The following is a 21,658-nucleotide window of genomic DNA, read 5'->3' as shown; positions in this document are numbered from 1 at the left end:
TTCTCCTCTGACCAGACGAAACCAGTAGTTCAATTCCAGGCTGCAGCAAAGTCAGATTGTGCAGAAGAATCATCTGTTTCCTGTGGTCTTGTCCTGGTGCTCCTCTGAGCCAAGGTCTTTACAGGGGATCTGTATCTGGGGCTCTAGTTGTCCTGGTCTCCGCTGTCTTTCAAGGATGTAGAGGTCCTTCCTAGGTGCTGATCCACCATCTGGTCTGGATATGTACTGGATCCGGGTGACTGCAGTGACCCTCTGATCTGGACACAGACTGGATCTGGTGGCCACGGTGACCTCGGAACAAGAGAGAAACAGACAAATATTAGCGTAGATGCCATTCTTCTAATGATGTAGCAAGTACATAGGTTGTTATGGGAAGTGTTTCCGGTTCCGGTTTACCTAATTAATGCAGCCTAAAAATCCTTTAACGGATTTGGATAATAAAAGCATATTAGTATGTTATGTGTATGCCAGGTTAAAGAGATGGGTCTTTAATCTAGATTTAAACTGCAAGAGTGTGTCTGCCTCCCGAACAATGTTAGGTAGGTTATTCCAGAGTTTGGGTGCCAAATAGGAAAAGGATCTGCCGCCTGCAGTTGATTTTGATATTCTAGGTATTATCAAATTGCCTGAGTTTTGAGAACGTAGCGGACGTAGAGGATTATAATGTAAAAGGAGCTCATTCAAATACTGAGGTGCTAAACCATTCAGGGCTTTATAAGTAATAAGCAATATTTTAAAATCTATGCGATGCTTGATAGGGAGCCAGTGCAGTGTTGACAGGACCGGGCTAATATGGTCATACTTCCTGGTTCTAGTAAGAACTCTTGCTGCTGCATTTTGGACTAGCTGTAGTTTGTTTACTAAGCGTGCAGAACAACCACCCAATAAAGCATTACAATAATCTAACCTTGAGGTCATAAATGCATGGATTAACATTTCTGCATTTGACATTGAGAGCATAGGCCGTAATTTAGATATATTTTTGAGATGGAAAAATGCAGTTTTACAAATGCTAGAAATGTGGCTTTCTAAGGAAAGATTGTGATCAAGTAGCACACCTAGGTTCCTAACTGATGACGAAGAATTGACAGAGCAACCATCAAGTCTTAGACAGTGTTCTAGGTTATTACAAGCAGAGTTTTTAGGTCCTATAATTAACACCTCTGTTTTTTCAGAATTTAGCAGTAAGAAATTACTCGTCATCCAGTTTTTTATATCGACTATGCAATCCATTAGTTTTTCAAATTGGTGTGTTTCACCGGGCTGCGAAGAAATATAGAGCTGAGTATCATCAGCATAACAGTGAAAGCTAACACCATGTTTCCTGATGATATCTCCCAAGGGTAACATATAAAGCGTGAAGAGTAGCGGCCCTAGTACTGAGCCTTGAGGTACTCCATACTGCACTTGTGATCGATAGGATACATCTTCATTCACTGCTACGAACTGATGGCGGTCATATAAGTACGATTTAAACCATGCTAATGCACTTCCACTGATGCCAACAAAGTATTCAAGTCTATGCAAAAGAATGTTGTGGTCAATTGTGTCAAACGCAGCACTAAGATCCAATAAAACTAATAGAGAGATACACCCACGATCAGATGATAAGAGCAGATCATTTGTAACTCTAAGAAGAGCAGTCTCAGTACTATGATAAGGTCTAAATCCTGACTGGAAATCCTCACATATACCATTTTTCTCTAAGAAGGAATATAATTGTGTGGATACCACCTTTTCTAGTATCTTGGACAGAAAAGGGAGATTCGAGATTGGTCTATAATTAACTAGTTCTTTGGGGTCAAGTTGTGGTTTTTTGATGAGAGGCTTAATAACAGCCAGTTTGAAGGTTTTGGGGACATGTCCTAATGACAATGAGGAATTAATAATAGTCAGAAGAGGATCTATGACTTCTGGAAGCACCTCTTTCAGGAGCTTAGATGGTATAGGGTCTAACATACATGTTGTTGGTTTAGATGATTTAACAAGTTTATACAATTCTTCCTCTCCTATAGTAGAGAATGAGTGGAACTGTTCCTCAGGGGGTCTATAGTGCACTGTCTGATGTGATACTGTAGCTGACGGCTGAATGGTTGCAATTTTATCTCTAATAGTATCGATTTTAGAAGTAAAGTAGTTCATAAAGTCATTACTGCTGTGGTGTTGGGAAATGTCAACACTTGTTGAGGCTTTATTTTTCGTTAATTTAGCCACTGTATTGATAATGATAATGCTGTAATGTAATAATGTAATAGATAATGAATGCATTTTAATCTGCAATGAAAAACGCTACAAGCATGTTCTGTTAGTGTTGTGGTGGAGTTAGAAAGTGCACGGTTTATGTACAAAAACAAGAATTAGTTCTATACAGGCACAAACACAGTCCACTAATGATTAACAGTAGGTAGGTGAGAATATGACACGCACAAACACACATGATATATACAGTTAGGATGTGACCTAGATGTGCACATGGACCCCTTAATGTATTGCTCCTACATGAGCTCCTCTAGAAACGCACACGTTTACCTAGCTATAGTATCTAAATGAGGACGTACCAAATACTTGTTCTCTTTCTGTGTAAAGCTAATTGTAATTTTAGACTTTACAACTAACAAACAAAAACTTTTTGCATTTTTAGAATTAGAACACATTCATAAGTTGTTTTCACATTCACTTTTCTCAAAAGGACATTTTGTCAGTTTAGGTAACTTTAACTTGAAGTTAATTCAGCTCTAAGAGATTAAGTCCAGTGAAGGATTCGTCTGCTTGATTCAGATCGTCACTTGCATGATACTTTAAAAGGACTGACTCATGGTCATTTCTTTGTGAAGTGGTCTACACCAGTCATAATACATGTTTGTTTTAAAGTGCAGCCAGTGAAGACAACGCGTCTATTGTATCATACCATTGTTCTTACACAGTAAACAGTCATTTTTATCTCATCACATTGAATTTAGACTGTAAGCTCACAATTTGGGTAAAATATAATTACATTGTCTGTGGCGCTGAAGATTCTGCAGGTGGCACAGACACACAAAAACAATGGCAGCGCTAGTTGCTTTCACACGCGTCCTTGATCATTCACTTAGGCTATAAAATAAAGAGTCCTTCACTATATGTCCTGAGCTCGCCTGTGTCAGAGATAGATAAAGCGTGCAGGACTGTCCTTCAGCACACCCTGTTCTGTGGCATGATGGGGCACTTATCAGCCAGGGGTGGTTTTTGTTATCGGAGCTGAACGTCTGGTCCAGGTCGAGTCTGGTCTTAATCCTTGACCACGTAATGGCTTGAAAAACACACGTTTGGTTATCACTGTCTGTTGACAAGCAAAGACGTTTGGAGGACATTTGTCTTGTCAGCAGTAGCCCTGTGAGAGGGCACAGAAAATGCCATAGATACGGTGTAGTTGATAAGGGAGTTTCCATATGCATTTGTGCAAATAGGAGAGAAAAAGGGAGATGTCACTAAAGGGTGGGACAGATAGAGAATGCACAATTTTCTGTAGTGACGTCACTGGAAATGTATGTTGTGTAGGGTAGAGATAGAGAGAAGAGTGGGTTGAAGAAACATCTGGGTTTGGATAACTTTAAGGATAAGGACCTTTAAGAGAGAGAGAGAGAGCGAGAGGCGCAAGGGACAGAAAGAAAATGAGTTGGAATTTTAATCAGCTGGTTCATGTGGGGTCACACAGTGGACAAATTGTCCACTTGTATGGAGACACCACTGACACCACTGTCCATCTAGAATGGTTCATTTTGGACACGGGGAAGACGGAGTGGGCGAGCGAGCTAATACATGAGAGAGAATCTCTGTGTGTGTGAAAGGGAAGTTCATTGGATCAGGTTAACGCTGGTGGCTCAGATAAAGTTTTGTTCAATCAAGATAAATAACCCCCTGCTGATTGTGTGTAAAGAGACCTGTCTCAGTCTGCTGAGAAATGTAAGAACTTATCTTTTTGGCTTCATCATTAACTTCTCTGTTAATACTATTTGAGTTGAATAGACATAGACAAAACATACATTTGTTCATATTCAGAAAACACTGGCCAGAACGCTGAATGAAATTTAGATTGAATGTGAAACATTGAAATTAAAAGTTGCATCTTTATTTTTAATAATCGCTGGGATCATATCATATGTACCCAATGCTGAAAAGGACAGTCCAGAATTACACACAAGTTCTTAATTTCAAATGAAGGTCCACCACTATGCTCCCCATGCCAGAGTCTAGTATCTAGTATTAAACATGTTTTATTAAATTGTGCTGGTTTAACTTCTCTCAACCTTACACCAGCCAATAATATATAATTTTGCTTTGACAAAATGTCTCATTCAGCTGTGTCTATAGAAAATCTAAATTACTGTATTTTTCGGAATATAAGTCGCACCTGAGTATAAATCGCATCAGTCCAAAAATACGTCATGATGAGGAAAAAAAACATATAAGTCGCACTGGACTATAAGTCGCATTCATTTAGAACCAAGAGAAAACATTACCGTCTCCAGCCGCGAGAGGGCGCTCTATACTGCTCAGTGCTCCTGTAGTCTACACTGAAAACATAGAGCGCCCTCTCACGGCTGTAGACGGTAATGTTTTCTCTTGGTTCATTTCACTTGGTTCATGTCAATTAATTTTGATAAATAAGTCGCACCTGACTATAAGTCGCAGCACCAGCCAAACTATGAAAAAAAGTGCGACTTATAGTCCGGAAAATACGGTAACTATATTTTCTTTAATAGATGTTTCTGGTCTTATTATGCAGTTCATGTTAATCCAAAGATGAAAAAAGGACTCAAAATTTAAATAACTTTCACATCTGAAATGTCTTTCTTGATCAGCTAATGTCACATAGACTGCATGTACTCCTGGATAATGTTCATTAATAGCCAAATAGTTGTAGGCATTGTTTCAGGCTATTGCTGTAAGTAATGCAGCCTTTCTGAAATGGTTGAAATTAATTTGATGCTATTTTTAAGACCAGAATGTGCAATGTATAATCCATGGAGTTGTGTCGATTGCAAGCAGGAAAACAGGAAAAACAAATGCCGTTCCATGTTGCGTTTTAAGGCTTTTTTGACAGCTGTGAAATGGGCTGTTTAACATTCTGGCCATGCGCTGACTCTGAGTTCAGGTCTCTTCTGTGTGGGATCTGTTTGCATAATTGATGCTGTATGTGAGTGATGTGTGCTAGGAAAGGTAATTATTACCTTTATGAAACATTCTCTCGCTCCCCTGATGACTTCTCCTTCTCTACGCTGCAGGCAGGAATGGCAAATCTAGACAGAAAACAAACAGCTGCTGCTCAGCAATCAGTAATTCAGAAGAAGGGAGTAATAAACTGCATGCGGGAATTGGTGGCTCACCTTGTTGGATTGGACCATTTACTTTTTTGTTTTTAAAGTTTCAGTGACATGAGTCTCCTAAAAACAGTTACCCATGATGCTTTGCCACTTTTTTTCATAATAGCTGTTCCCCACACAGGTGTGCTGGAGGGTTGTTTTTATTTTATTTTATTGATTTGCAGTTACGTTTTGTATTTACTGTTTTTTTGCTGGTGATATTTTGGGAGCGGGAAGCATAGCACTACATCAGCTTTGTATAATGGGTGACTTTTTTTTTGTTTTTTGATTTGGTCACACATTTCTGTTTTTGTATTCTGGTACTGTCATTTTAGCTCTGAATCGGTGTTATTCCAGCTCTCTACTTTACAAAAAGAATGGGTTTTGTGTTTGAAAATAATCGCTATCGAACAATGCCTCCTTTCGCATCCTGTCATCATCTTTTTGTGCTTGCCATTTTTCTTTAAGCCTTTATTTGTTTCTAACCACCATAATTGCTCAGGCGGTATCCATAGAAACCTCAGAACATGAATGGATCGAGAGAGCGAAGACCAGCAGCTGGTACATTATCAGGGCATCATCATGCATCCTATTTACACACGTTCCCTGCAGGGTTAGCGTTCTTGTGCACCATCCGGCACACATACAGATTACACACAGGAGATCCAGTGCTGCTTCTGGATCAGTTCCCAAAGGCACAAACAAAATCAGTGACTAAAACATGAGCAATTCCTGTTCCCAGATTGCTGATATCTTCCCTCAGTCTGAGCTGCTGTGTTAATAGAAACTGCTCTCTTTGGGAAAGAAAGCTCCCTGTCTTAATAATAAATGATGCTTCACTCTAACACTACTTGAGGTTTGTTCTCACATTAATTATTTGCTAAGCTGAGAATGGCGGACCCTTTCTGGTCTATCAGTCTATATTTGTCATCCTTCTGACATCCATTTTGTATAACCTCATCTATGTAAAAAAAATGTAGGGAGATTGAGGCTTTCATGCAGAGGAGCAGGCAGGCGATTGTGGATTTGCAGACTCCACTGAATCAGAAATCCGTATTGATCTACGCTCTGGAATGGGGCAATATTCTCTGCAGTTTGGTACACACTGGCTCGACCATGCGTTTTCCACAAGGTTTCTCTCCAAGGTTAAGCCACAGTGCCAGAGCTGCCATCCTGGGGATTTTCGGTACACCTCACTCCGCTTCTCATCTGATCCCTAAGGATTTTAGGCTGGTATTTGAGGCACCGGTGCAAATCAAAAGTATGTCAGTAGTTTTCTTTGAGAATGATTGGGAACACACTGTTAGATCAGGGAGTTTTGATGCTAAGGACCTCTAAATTTGAAAGGAATCCCCTTCCTAAAATATTAAGACAGCTCCACTATATATTTTCATTTATAAAGACCAATTTATACTGCATAATATTGTAGAGCTGCAAAAAAATTTGTCCAAAATAAGATTTCCAGAGAAAAAATGTTTTTTAAATAAAATATTTTTCTAAAATATTTCTGGAACTATATGTAGATTTCTATTAATTTTGTGCTGTTAAAAACTAGAGACTTTTGTTTATTTTTTGCGGATATTTTCCATGCATCTCAACTGATCAGAAACATTGCTCTGCCTTACGTTCCATCACAAAGTTATGTTCAACTTATGTTTCTGTTATATTAATCAGAAAATAAATACAAAAAACTTTGAAGAAAAGTTTTAATGTGGTTTATTGGAACATTCAAGTTAGCCCATGTCTATATATTAAATGAGTGTTTAACTCTCGTCTGTGCAGTTTATCTCCTATGATGTACCTGAGGGGTTTAGTTACTTCAGAAACAGAAAGATTATGATAAATCACATAACAGCGTTGACCATTTTCTGCATTCCTGAATGATTCTATGTGCACGTGATCTGTATGTTACAGGAGAGCTTGTGTGTTGTGCAGCAATGTAGCAGTACATTAGCAGAGATTAACTACCTGTACAATAAACGGTTTAAAACATGAATTCACCCAATCAATATTGAGTATCCACATGCTACAAACATGCCTGATATATAACCTCCAGCACTCAACCATCGCCGTCATTTTAACCTTCAGCTTCTTTCTGATTTGAGGGATCCACATATCTGTCAGGCTAACTAATGATGTTTAATGCATGAATACTGTACTATGGGCTGTTTATATTAATTATGCTTGTGATGGAGTGGTCTCAGTGTGAGTGAAAGCCACGATGCTCCAGCTTTCAAAAAATCCACTCCTCATTCCAGTCAAAAATCACGCCGCTTCATTCCTCGCCCTGCTCTCACTCCACTCCTCTCAATTACTGTGATCCCCAGTGTTAGATCACTATTCTCCAATTGTCCTTTTTTGTATATTGTTAAAATGCCGCTGAACTTTTACTGTTTGCCTGCACAAATTTTAAAATAGAATGAGGAACCTCACGCAAAGCCTCAATCACATGACCAGGTTCACCCCACACCAAGAGCTTCTTAAAGATCAGAGATCATTGATCTTTCGGAGGGTGGGTGGCCATCGTCCCTCTATATACACTGCCTACGGTTCAGTGGATTACCACTCTTGATCCTCCAACTTAAGCAGAGCTCTAGGAATGCAGCATTTTTTTTGCCTCCCATCCCTTCAGATGTGTTTTAGGAATCTTCTGGGATTAAAGTGACTCACGACCTTTGAATACTTTGGCCACAGGTGAAAAATGGCCCCTGCCAGGACAATTTCCTTCCTCTGTGCCAAGCAGATTTTGCCTGACTGCAGGTCCTGTCACCAGGTCCTCATGCTGGTTCCTTCCCTGGGGTGAAACAAGCCTAAGGCTCCATCCCAGTATGTAAAACCGTTTCCTGCTGACTCTTTTTCTCTGGTGTACCGATTTATGAAATAAGATCAAGGCTACACTTACTGCATTCTGGATTAGACTTAGTGTGGGACTGATAACTTTATAGTGTCTCGTTAATGGCATTAACAAATACTTCTAGGAAACACAATTTGTTCTATCCAAATTTAATTATTCAGACTATTCAGACTATTCATTTGTCGGCGTACCAGCCTATAGTGTGTTGCAAATGGGCACAGACTGTTTGTTCTTTTAACTAAAGAGTTGCTCCACGCTAAACTGAAAATTCTCTCATCATTTACTCACCTTTATGCTGTCCCAGATGTGCCATCCCAGTTACTTTCTTCTGTGGAGCACAAGCAAAGATTTTTTTTTAAAATAATGAAATAAAGATATAATTAAATAAAAAGTTGACTCTTTATAACTGTAATCCATACTACCACAGATGATGAATAAATGTCTGTTGATGCAATGTCTGAACTGTTCAAGATCAATCAGTGAAGTTTAAAGTAAGCATGAAATAAAAAATCACCATCCTATTTTCTAAATGCATGTTATTGATATTACTGTGAATGATTCATCCATCATGCTTTTCTAAAATTTTTTTTTACCTCAGGCAGTTTTTTATTAAAAAATCGTAACTCGATCATCTGGTGAGACTACTTCTTTCTCTTTGGTGATGTATGCCGGACATCTCCAATTATTTAGTCAGTTTAATTCCTTTTAAGTCCTTTTCTTTTATTCGACTGCAAGCCTTCAGGTCTGCCTCAGTCCAATCAACAATCGATAGACCTAACCGAGCCCCAATCCTACAAAAGAATGTTTCACTCAAATGTGCATCACAATTCGGCAGAAAATCTGTCTCCACTTTCATTAGATCAAAAATTTTAACCCTGTAGTTTATTGACAGGTGAGAGGGCAGAACTTTGTGTGCGATATACTCACTAAATGAGATGTCATTTGTGTAGCCACTTAATTCATTTTCTGATCTCAGAATATGATTTTTATGATCAGATCACAAAACAGTTTGGTTGGTTTTGAGGTCGGTGTAAAGGTTCTGTTTTCCTGTCATGTATGTCATGACATGCATGAATGCATCCTAGTAGTGGTTTAAAAAATTTTCTGCATTCCCAAAACTCCCATCATGTCTGTTCTCAACAGCATCCAGAACACTGTGTGCTTCTCTTTGCTCTGTTTCTCAGCCCACAGGCTGGATGGTATTCACCATTCCATACACAGTAACTTCTATGTGGATAACTGTTTACAGAGTTTTCCTACCCCAGAGGAAGCCAGAGCTCTCCTTCATAGTCTGCGCACTACCCTCTCCTCTGGTGGCTTCGAAATCAGACAATGGGCCAGTAATGATCCTCAGGTCATCTGCCACCTTCCTCCTGAAGCCAGGTCAGAACAAACAGAGCTCTGGTTATCACACCATCCTTCTCTTGATCCCTTGGAGTCTACTCTAGGCCTCCTCTGGAACTGCCATACAGATACCCTCAGATGCAGGCACAGAGCCATTGAATCTACCACTCCAACTATGCATCATATTTACAGAGTTCCTGCTAGCCAGTATGATCCTCTTGGCTATATCCTTCCTTACACCACAAGGGCCAAAATCATCGTCCAGCACTTATGGGGAAAGGCACGAGAATGGGATGGCCCTAATCTCCCTCATGTTCTCTTAAAAGCCTGGCTTTCATGGGAGAACAAACTCCCTAACCTCTCCACCATCACTTTGCCTCGCTGCCTTATACCTCATTCTGTAGACACCTCCTTAGCCACTCAAGACCTCCACATCTTCTGTGATGCATCAGAGAAATCCTATGGTGCGGTAGCCTACATGTGCACAGACGATGGTCAGCAGCAAGGGAATGTGTCCTTCCTCATGGCGAGGTCCCGTGTTGCTCCCAAAAAACAACTATCCATTCCACGACTTGAATTATGTGCTGCCCTCATAGGAGCTCAGCTATTCAGTCTCCTCCAAACAGAGCTCACCCTCCGTATCAGAAAGACTATTCTGTGGACTGACTCTACCACTGTACTCCACTGGCTCACCTCTTACTCTTGCCGTTACAAAGTTTTCTTTGGAACAAGGGTAGCTGAGATTTAGGAGCTCACTAAAGGCCTGCAGTGGTGTTATGTGGATTCTAAGAACAACCCAGTGGACGACCTAACTAGAGGAAAGCTACTTGTTGAACTTAGTAGGCCCTGCAGGTAGAACCAAGGACCTGCCTTCATGTTCCAATCCCCCGAACTGTGGCCCACTAGCCCCGTTATAGATCAATCTGATGATGCTGAAGAGTGCCGTAAGCCCAGCTTCTGTGGTGCTGTATCTCTCAGTCCATACCCCTCCATCCCTGACCCCAGTCAATTTGCCACCCTCCAAGATCTCCTTGACTGCATGGCTACATCCCTTCATGGAGCAGCAAAGACTCCATCAGCAGAAAACTACAGTGATTCAGAGACAGCCATCCTAAGACAAGCCCAGGTGGATTCCTTCCGGGATGATTTAGCCTGCCTTCAAACCCAAAAGCCCCTTCTTCCTTCAAGCTGTTTACTCTCCCTTGCCCCAGAGTTAGACCCAGCATCAGGGCTCATTCGAGTTGGTAGAAGGTTACGGCGAAGTAGTGATCTACCCCCAATGCCATTCATCCAGTAGTCCTGGACCCTGCCCATCCAATCACAATGCTTATAATTAAGGATTTTGATGACCACTTACAACATCCTGGGCGAGAGAGGCTGAGTTAAGGAGGTGGTACTGGATCCTGAGGGGTCGTGAGGCAGTAAAAAAATATCAGCATAGGTGCCCGAAATGCCAACAGTTCCGAGCACATCCTATTGTTCCCCAAATGGCAGATCTCCCTCCCACTCGCCTTCACCTTAACACACCTCCTTTCTATTCCACTGGGATGGATTGTTTTGGGCCCTATACAGTAAAGATTGGCAGACGAGCTGAAAAAAGATGGGGAATAATTTTCAAATGTCTGACGACTAGGTGCGTGCATCTTGATCTACTCAGTCACATAAATACAGATTCCTTCCTGATGGCGCTTAGGCACTTTGTTGCTCGCAGAGGTAAATCATTTGAACTACTCTCTGACAGAGGTACCAACTTCATTGGCGGTAAGAGAGAGTTACTAGATGCCTATCAATCCCTGACCCTTGACCTTCAGGAAACTAGCTTGTTGGCTAGCTCTTGGCTTGTTAATTTACTATTAACCTCTAGCTTCACCCACCTAATCTCAAGCCAATTAGGACACTATAAATTGCACCTGTGCCCGCAGCACCTTCATTCTGGTGCACATGGATGCACTGTGCAGAGGACTGAGTTCTTTCTCCTTTGTTTTTTCCCTGCGTGTGTGTATTTGACCATGTAAGTGCTTTTGTTTGACACTTAACTATTATTCTGTATTTCTTAAATTCGTCCTAAATGTGTTTATTTTGCTGTATTTCCTGCTTAAGCATGTTCTTTAGTTATTTAGATATGTATTTGAGATTTATAGTATGAGTAGATGGCCTTATGCATTGTTTAAATTACGTTATTTCCTGTGAATTCAATGTTATGTTTTTTGTTAACTAAATCATTGTAATTCTGTCCTTTTGTAGAAACCACACCCTCACACACATACACCCCTACATACACACCCATACCTAATACCTGATTTGGAAGGAAAATAAAGACCTTAACATCAGAGTGACTAGACTGGACCTGTTCTTACTGACAGCCCCATTGGCTTCAAGCTAGCTACCTAAGCATCCTCCTACTCCTTTTCATGGGAGCTGCAGCAGACATAGTTGGCAGCTCAAAGAGAACTCAGAGGAGTCTGGTCTTTTACACAGGTCTAGGTTTCAGCAGCGGGGTGTTTCTGCATGTCAGGAATGGAGTCGCTCCCGCATTCTGACAGATTAAGAGCTGCAGAGTCACATTTAGTGTATGACTATATATTATTGTCAGCATTTTGATTATCTGTTCTCTGTTCCCGCAGCGTTTCATTCAGTATCTGGCCTCAAGAAACACGCTCTTCAATCTGAACAATTTCCTTGATAAAGGTGCATTGCAAGGTAAGAAACATGAACACCTTTCCTGTCTCTAAGGCATTGTATGCGCACACGCTGATGACAAACCCCTCGATCTTGCCCTCAGGCTATGACATGTCCACGTTCATCAGGCGGTACAGCAGATATCTCAATGAGAAAGCCCTTTCGTATAGGCTGGTGGCTGTGGACTTTACCAAGATGAAGAGAGGGTGGGTAAAACTCAGTTCTGCCTCTGTAATATTGTCTACATAGTCAAGATTGTGTTCAAACACAGTCTCCGCAGGGCACAATCGAATCAGGCTAGCTCATTACTCCGATAATTAAGTTGTTTGTAAAAGCTGATTTTTTTTAAAGACCTAATTAAGATTGTGGGTAAGTGGCGATTTCTGATTGTTTGTTTATCTGTTTGTGGTGCAGTATTGATGGAGTCATGCGTACCATGAACACAGAGAAGCTGATCAAAACGTTGCCTATCATTCAAAACCAGCTGGATGCGCTGCTGGATTTCCAGGTTTGTGATGGAGTTCATGCATGTATGATTTAAAGCTTCCTAATTATTCAGATCCAATCAAAATTTATTTATTTTTATATAATTTGTTATATTGTTTTTTTTACTGGCTTAAAAACCTCCAATTTGAGAAAAAAACATCCACATACTATTGCAAGTTTGGGGTCAGAAATGTATTTGAAAGAAGTCTCTTATGTTCACCATGGCTGCATTGATTTAATCAAAAATGCAATAAAAACTGTAATGTTGTGATATTAAAATTGAAAACAACTGTTATCTGTTTTAATGACCGCTACTTTTTTAGCAGTTATTACTTCAGTTTTGCATGATCTTTACAACATCATTATAACATCTAATCTGTTGCTCAAGTAACATTTCTTCTTATCAGTGTTAAAAACAGCTTAATGTTTTGTGTAAACCTTGATGCAGTTTTATTTCTTGCATTTTTTTCTGAATACTTTAGAAAAATAGAAAGTTCAAAAGAACAGAATTTATGTGAAAACAAATCTTTTTGTTACTTTATAAATGTCTTTACTATGAATTTGATCAGTTTAGTTCATCCTGGCTATGAATACAAATATTAATTTCTTTAAAAAAATATATATATATATTTATAAGCTGTCCCCAAGCTTTTAAACAGTAGTGTATATGTAAAGAATTTAAAGTAGGTTGATGAAATGCAAGAACATTTACTGTATGAAAAGTCCCTTATTCTCTTCTTTTAATGAAAGTAATTCAGCTTGGATAGATTTAGTCAAGATTATTTGACTGCGCTTGTGATTGAAGTGATAATCAGTTCCCCTAACATCAAGTAGGCTTGGTGACCCCTAAGCCCTAGGTTGGAAAACCCTATATTAACAGAACAACATGGATGTTGATTCAGTCCAAGCTATTTGGTATAATGTGTACTCTATCCTGTGGATCTGTGTCCATAGGCTAACCCTAATGAGCTGACTAACGGAGTGATCAACGCTGCCTTCATGTTGCTCTTCAAAGACTCAATCCGTCTGTTTGCTGCCTACAATGAGGGTGTTATCAACCTGCTGGGTAAGAGTAATCCACTCCCTCTCACTCTGGAGAGCATCCTTCTCTCACACTCTACTTTAGGGGTTACGTCTTACTGCTTTCTAAACAAAGAACAGTGCAGTTGAACCACAAGAGCTCAGGTCTTCCAGTATGTTATACATATTATCCCTCTGGAGTCGATTAACACGCTTTGAGGCATTTTCTCCTGATAACCCCAAAAAGAACTTAAGAACTTAAATTATAATTTTTTTTTTGATCGTACAGATAAGAGCAATACATCAATCGAATCTGTAAAGGGTCTACTTTTTGTATACAGACATAATAACAACAAAACTTTGTGCATTTATAAAATAAAGATAACAAACAAGCTTTTGTCTGCACTGATTTTCATGTAGACACGCATCATTAAAATGAACTGTAACTGAAGTGAATACTCAACGAAGAGACATGAGAGATATATCTATAGAAAGCCTGACATATCTACTTTTAAACTAAAGTTCTCTAAGTTCTCACAGAATAACAAATATTCTGTGATAAAGTAATCCATATGAAAACAACGCGATGTCCGTTTTTCACGTCTCCCTTCATTATCTTCTAATGTGACCACGCCCCCGCGCGATGAACGTGCTGTTCAGATTCTAATGTTTCACTGAAGCGCGCGGCTTGAATACGCCCACACAACTGAAGACAACACAGTGAGACTGTTCAAGCTTTTTTATTTTACTGTTTGCTTCGCGATGAGAGGAATAAGACATAATTCACCCCCCAAAAAAGTGATGTGGATTACCTCAGGATTTGAGATTTGGATTTCCTCAGAAAAAAAGAATGAAGCACTTTATTCAGCAGAGATCATAAACATGAGTAAGTCTCTTTTTATTTATTTGTATACTTGTACTAGTTTTTTTACTAGTTACACTTTTTCCAAAGACTTTTTCCAAACTATAATTCCTGACTAAATGTATAATCAAGTGAAACATTATGAAGTTTCAATAACAATATACAATACTATACCATTCAAAAGCTTGATGTAAATAATATAAAATAAATGTAACCGTAACAAATGTAACAAAAAAATTGCTGTTCTTTCAATTTATCCCCCCCCCCCTTCCCCCCAAAAAACCTGAAAAAATATCTCCGCTCTTTTCAACATTAATAATGACGATAATATATATATATAGGATTTCTGAAGGATTGTGTGACTGGAGTAATTATGCAAAAAATTCAGTTTAAAGGTCAGCTTTGATTGTTCCTAATAAACTGTTTATCTGCACAAGTTGATATTAAATTATGTTGTGGGATAATTAAATATATTCTAAATAAACTACAAACATAGAATTAAATACATTTATTTTGTCCTCACATTTTTTCTCGTAACTCTTCCCTCTCAGTCACACACCTAACTAAAAGGCTCATTATGCAGCTCATTATGCGGGGCTTTGTCTTCTCAGGTGTAAATCACAATGTTTTATTGCCTTTTTTCAAGTGTTTTAAAATTTGTAGTTTTTCACTAACCACGCATAAAAAAATTTTTTTCTCAAGAACACAATCATGTACATAGATGCTGCTCACATATTATTGTAGCCCAGTTTGTGCTGATTACAGTGAGATTAGACTTTAGCCATTTAGATGTTTATAAGAAACTGAAAAAAGCACAAATGTCAGGGCATGACATAACTTCTCCAGGCCCCAAAAATACCCTTAGACCTCAGAGGGTTAATCACTAGTCTGAGATAATTTTATCCAAAATAAACTGCAAATCAGTCCCGTTGTTAGTAGAAAATGTTTCACGTTTTCAAAACGTCTATATCTTGAAAATTGGAGGGACCGTATTTTCTACATCTGCTGTCAAATAGGCCACTCCAGACTAACCCACAAGTTTTTGTTAATGGATCAATTCGTCCATCGCCGATGGCTGATAGACAGAGAGGAATAAGACATAATTAAGTTTGAGCTCTAATTATTCAGTCGTTTTTCCATGATTTCTATTGTTGTATTATTTTATTTTGTGACAGACGGCCATTTAGCTTGGTGGTCTAAAAATGCATTAGAGTGCTAGCTGTCCTTGAGCGAACCATTACAGCAGCTTTTATATGCCCCTGCCTCTGTCTGACAGCCCCAGAGTGTTTTGACAGTCCTCTGATGGGTAATTGCAGTCTTTATCTGTTTGAGCTTCTCTGCTAATCGTTCTGTTCTCCCCATCTCTCTTTCTCTCTCTCTCTGTGTGTGTCTCTTGTCCTCCTGTTTCAGAGAAATACTTTGATATGAAGAAAAACCAGTGTAAAGATGCTCTGGACATCTATAAGAAGTTTCTGTACAGGATGACCAAGCTGTCAGAGTTTCTTAAAGTGGCTGAGGTACCAGTGCAACACACACACACACACACACACACACACAGTGTTTCGATATGACAGGTCTGAGATTAGACAGGCTCAACGACCCCTCTGCTCCAACAATTTCTCTCTCTCATATTTTTCCATCCTACAATGCTCTGGAATTCATATTCACTGGACTGATTCATGCACAGTTGCCATATATTTAGTGTTCTGGCACTGCAATGCATTGCACAGTCCTCATGGATATCCATAAAAATTTACTTGCCTCTTCTGCCAGAAGTGATTCAGAATTTTTTTTTTTTTTAGATTTTAACTCTTTGACACTGATGAATTTCTGTGCTGTTGCCTTCTTCCTCTCACTTCCCCTCCATCCATCCAGCCAGGCATTAGTCTGGTTTTATTTCCAGGCTGTTCTTCTGATACATCAGATATCTCAGGGATGGGATTTGATTTGACAATGAGTCTCTAGGTACAAAGTCCATCACCATGTGAGATTCCTGTCTAATTTTTATTTATTTAATTTTACCTCCACTGGGTCTCATTTAAAAGTCATCATTTGTAAAAATAGTTTTTGAATGTTAACCACTCCACACGCCACAGTCAACAGTGTGAGACATTATCAATGTCTTTGTCTGTTCCCATTGGTCCTCCGTGGCTCTCGGCATGCCACACCTCTGTTATTTTTCTTTCTTTCATTTTTCGACACTGCATGACTTAATGATCCTTCATGTTTGTTCTTTTTCTGATTCCTCCTCCCTCACCTCGTTTGTTTGTTTGTTTACCGCTTTTTTGTTTTGTTTTGTTTATGACACAGCAAGTTGGAATTGATCAGGGTGACATCCCAGATCTCACTCAGGTCAGTGTACATTTCATCTCCACTTTCTGTTTCTCCTCTTCTTCCTGACTACGCTGCTGATGTTGTCCATCGTACCACTGCTCTCCCTTCCTCCTTTTTCTCTGTTCCACCTGTCCTCGTCCTTTCTCTTGTTGTCTTATGTCCTGTTTTTGTACCCATGCTCACAGTTTTTTTAAATGTCCTGTCTCCTGTCCTCTCTCCTGTTTGGTTTAAAAAGTCAGACTTAATATTAATAGCTTCAAGACCTAGTGGTAGAGCTTGATAGAATTTACCAAACACTAGTTCCCTCTCAGATGTGTTTAGTGATGATCACACTATTTCAGTATGACTTTGTGAAGTTGCAGTAAGCACAGCTCAAAGTCGATATCTTTGTTTGAGTGTTGACATTGAGTGATGAGTTGGGTTAATATTAAATGTGATGTTTATTCCCCTTCCATAACACATTGTTTATTGTTACTTTCAGACGACTAGAGGATCATACCTTGTAGGTGATGGGTTATATGCACTGCTTGTATTTGACCATTATAACCTTTGCTGCTACTAGTGCTGGGTGATATATCAAATATTGACAAAATCTAAAAAGTTTTGTCAAAAATTTGCCAGAATTGTTAATTTTTGCAAAAAAAATTTTTTTGGCCATCCAATTTTTTAGAAACCTGTGCCAGTAGGCCAGTTTAACAATCTCTATAAATGAAGTAATGTTTTAAAATTATAACAGATATTTGCTATTTAAACCAGGGGCATATAGCAATTAAAACTGATATGTCTGATTAAACACACAAACATAAACTTATAAATTTTTCTGTGAAAAATATGCAGGTACATACTATAATTTAATAATATATATTGTTGCATTGTTCTATATAATTATATAACCTATATAATGCAATAATGAGATATATATATATATATATACAGTACAGACCAAAAGTTTGGAAACATTACTATTTTTAATGTTTTTGAAAGAAGTTTCTTCTGCTCATCAACCTGCATTTATTTGATCAAAAATACAGAATTTTTTTTTTAATATTGTGATGGATTATTACAATTTGAAATAATTGTTTTTAAATTGATTATACTTTAAATTAGGGATGGGCGTTTCCGCAAATATCACATTCGAATATTTGAGCTCACAAAAAACGAATATTCAAATATTCGTTTATTTAAATTAAGTTTAATGAGACAGACGTTATCTTTCAGCAACATTTATTGTTTCCGTCATTTCCGTCAAGCTTGAACAAGCTTACAATAAGCTTGAACATTACACATATTGTTTTGTAGCTGAAAACCTTTAACAATGCGTGCAAACAAACAAAAGTACAGATTAAAAAAAAAAAAGTGAACAAAGAAAAAACGTAAATAAAGCAGCCTGCAGCAATTAGGCTATTGTACAGAACGTAGCTTACACTTAACTTTGAAACTTTTAAAATGTCAGCAAATCTTTTTTTCTTTTTTATTCTATTGTTTTACATGTTCTTGTTAAGAAACACAGGCATGTAAACATGATCGGGGGAAAGTCGGCTCCTTAGTCTGGATATATAAGGCCGGCCGTGGAGAAAACGCGCTCTGACGGCACAGACGTTGGCGGGACTCACAAATAACGGTGTGCTGAGCGAATAAGTTTTGTGAAGCGCTTCGTGTTTTCGTTTACCACTGAATGGGATCCTCATCTGGTGGAATACATGGCTCCAGCAAGAACTGTTCCAACTCGTCCCGGCTGGACTCTCTGTAATCATCGCTGAAGAACTGGCTCAGCCTTTTCCGACGAGTGGGCATTAGGGTGACCAGACCTCCCGAAAAATTCGGGACAGTCCCGAAATCTAAACTGTTATCCCGAATCCCGAATCTGGCCCTAATTGTCCCGAAAATTATACTAAAGCAAAATCTTGAGTAGTTATTGTCTGATAAACATTAAAAAAATTGTCTGCGGAGGTTGAGTCGTCCTGCAACCAGCCCCCGCCGGCTGCTCATTGGCTGCAGCATCTTTTCTCTAAAAAAGTTAAAAAAAAAATACCATAGGCGGCTAGGCACGAATTTAGATATTCATTTATCTAATTAATCTATATGCACAAAGACAATATGACATTTTTGTCCCCTTTTTGTTTTAAAGCTTGTTGAAGAGAGCACAAATTTCTGCAGCTGCGAGGAGGACAGTGATGCACACACAGGAGTGATTGACAGTTTCACGGTGTACAAAAAAATGCTCCGCTATACAATTATTTTGTTATTTTCGTTTAAGCTTACAGAAAGGTACAGAAAGGTCTGATTTACGCACTGTTACAACAGTCATTGTTTTATTTTATTTATTTTTTTACAATGACATTTGAGTTCATGATTTTATTGTTCTTTTTTTGTGGTAGACTAACGAAGTCTAATATCATAAGCCCCCCATCCCGTCACCCAAGACCGCAGACACCCCCCGCAGTTCTTATTCATTCATTTTTTTGCTTGCATACATCTTCAAATATGCCATGGAGAATCACAGGAAGTTACCGAATGAGGTTTTATTGTGGATTTTTATTTTTTTTATGGCAAGCAAAAATATAGCGAAATTCGAATATCATTTTAATTTATCGAATAATTAGAGCAGAACGAATATTCGAATGTTCGACTATCCGTGCACACCCCTACTTTAAATTATTTATTTCTCTGATGCAAAGCTGAATTTTTAGGATCATTATCACATGATCCTTTAGAAATCATTTTAATATGATGATTCATTATCATAGTTGGAACAGTTCTGCTGCTTAATATTTTTTCAGAATATGCGATACTTTTTTAGGATACTTTGATGAATAAAAAGTAAAAAAAAAAAAAAAAAAGTTATGTTTTTAAAATATAAATAATTTGTAATAACAATATACACTATCCATCCATCCATCCATCCATCTTCTTCCGCTTATCCGGGGCCGGGTCGCGGGGGCAGCAGTCTAAGCAGAGAACCCCAGACTTCCCTCTCCCTAGACACTTCCTCCAGCTCTTCTGGGGGGACACCGAGGCGTTCCCAGGCCAGCCGGGAGACATAGTCTCTCCAGCGTGTCCTAGGTCTTCCCCGGGGTCTCCTCCCAGTGGGACGCGCCTGGAACACCTTCCCTGGAAGGCGTCCAGGAGGCATCCGGAACAGATGCCCGAGCCACCTCAGCTGACCCCTCTCGATGTGGAGGAGCAGCGGCTCTACTCTGAGCTCCTCCCGGGTGACTGAGCTTCTCACCCTATCTCTAAGGGATCGCCCAGCCACCCTGCGGAGAAAGCTCATTTCGGCCGCCTGTATCCGGGATCTTGTCCTTTCGGTCATGACCCAAAGCTCATGACCAATATACACTACTGGCCAGTAATTTGGGGTCAGTAATTTTTTCTTCTTTTTAAATAAAATCAATACTTTTATTCAGCAAGGATGTGTTAAATTGATAACAAGTGATAGTAAAGAAAATATATTATTAAAATATATATTATTATAATTTTTTATTTATTTTGAATAAATGCAGTTCTTTTTAACCTTTTATTCATCAAATATATTAGACAGCAGAACTGTTTCCAAGGCTGGAGTAATGATGCTGAAAATTCAGCTTTGCATCACAGGAATACATTTTTTTTTAAGTATATTCAAATAGAAAACTATTATTTTAAGTTGTAATAATAATGTATGTGTATGTGTATGTGTATGTATGTATGTATATATGTATGTATGTATATATGTATGTATGTATATATGTATGTATGTATATATGTATGTATGTATATATGTATGTATGTATATATGTATATATCTATGTATGTATATATGTATATATGTATATATGTATATATATATGTATATATATATATGTATATATATATGTATATATATATATATATATATATGTATATGTATATATATATGTATATATATATATATATATATATATATATATATATATATATATAATATGATGTATATAATCAATGTTCATTTAATGAAAAATGAACTTTTTATTTTTTTACTACATTTTACAATATTTTGGTTTAGTCAAAATTATTATTCCTTAAATTAAGTCATTTTAGAGCAAATACGGTGTATGGTGAGATCAAATATCAATACATATTTTTTATTTTTTTTAGCTATATCTCTCAGCCCTACTTTTTTCTGACTGCATCAGCGGATTCATCCCTTGAAATTCAGGCCAACTGATTGAATGTGGCCCAAACTGCCATCCTCTGCCCCGTCACTTTGCAGGCATGGCTCTACATTGCTTTTTCTGCTGATCTGAGACTAGATGTGCAGTTGTCTCTTTATAGTTTGATCAAATTGTTAGCTTAGATCAGCATAAAAGCAAATCTCCTGCTGGGTTGCATGAACCCTTGCAAGCTCTTGCGAGAGCTATATGTTTTACCCAATGCCCTGTTTCTACTTAATGTGAGAAAACTGCCCCAGCAGCCTTACATTTGTAGGCTTGAAGTATTAATATAACCTCGCTTTGTCCTTTTGCGTAGCCGCATGCACATCTATAATGTAGTCATTTAATCAAAAGCCTGTTCATGCCATGTCTTCTCTGAGGAAATCAAATCAGACAGGAAAGGAGCTAATTAAAAGCTGTTACACTTTTATCTTTCTTTTTTATAACACTTCTGTGAAAGCCCAAATTTTTAAAAAAAAAAATAAGTAAAACATTTTTACTTCTATTTGAATTGTAGCCTGCTGCATATGTGTTTTTTCCCCTCTCTTCTGGCTTCTGTTTTCTG

At 38.4% G+C, this 21,658-nt stretch overlaps 1 protein-coding gene across 7 annotated transcripts in view; it reads left to right on the top strand.

Moving 5' to 3' along the window:
- LOC132103465 (phosphatidylinositol-binding clathrin assembly protein-like) overlaps positions 1-21,658 on the top strand; it is a 51,298-nt gene that overhangs the window by 12,985 nt on the left and 16,655 nt on the right. For 6 of the 7 annotated variants that reach the window (XM_059508627.1, XM_059508604.1, XM_059508597.1 and 3 more), the window contains exons 3-8: positions 12,165-12,240; positions 12,323-12,425; positions 12,634-12,727; positions 13,660-13,771; positions 15,998-16,104; positions 16,898-16,939. In XM_059508627.1, coding sequence (XP_059364610.1) covers positions 12,165-12,240; positions 12,323-12,425; positions 12,634-12,727; positions 13,660-13,771; positions 15,998-16,104; positions 16,898-16,939 — 534 coding nt within the window. The remainder of the gene's footprint in view (positions 1-12,164; positions 12,241-12,322; positions 12,426-12,633; positions 12,728-13,659; positions 13,772-15,997; positions 16,105-16,897; positions 16,940-21,658) is intronic. The other variant, XM_059508624.1, reaches the window with a different exon arrangement.

This window comes from Carassius carassius, chromosome 2, assembly GCF_963082965.1.
Source record: "Carassius carassius chromosome 2, fCarCar2.1, whole genome shotgun sequence".
Taxonomy (NCBI): domain Eukaryota; kingdom Metazoa; phylum Chordata; class Actinopteri; order Cypriniformes; family Cyprinidae; genus Carassius; species Carassius carassius.
This window is presented reverse-complemented; position numbering and strand designations above follow the sequence as displayed.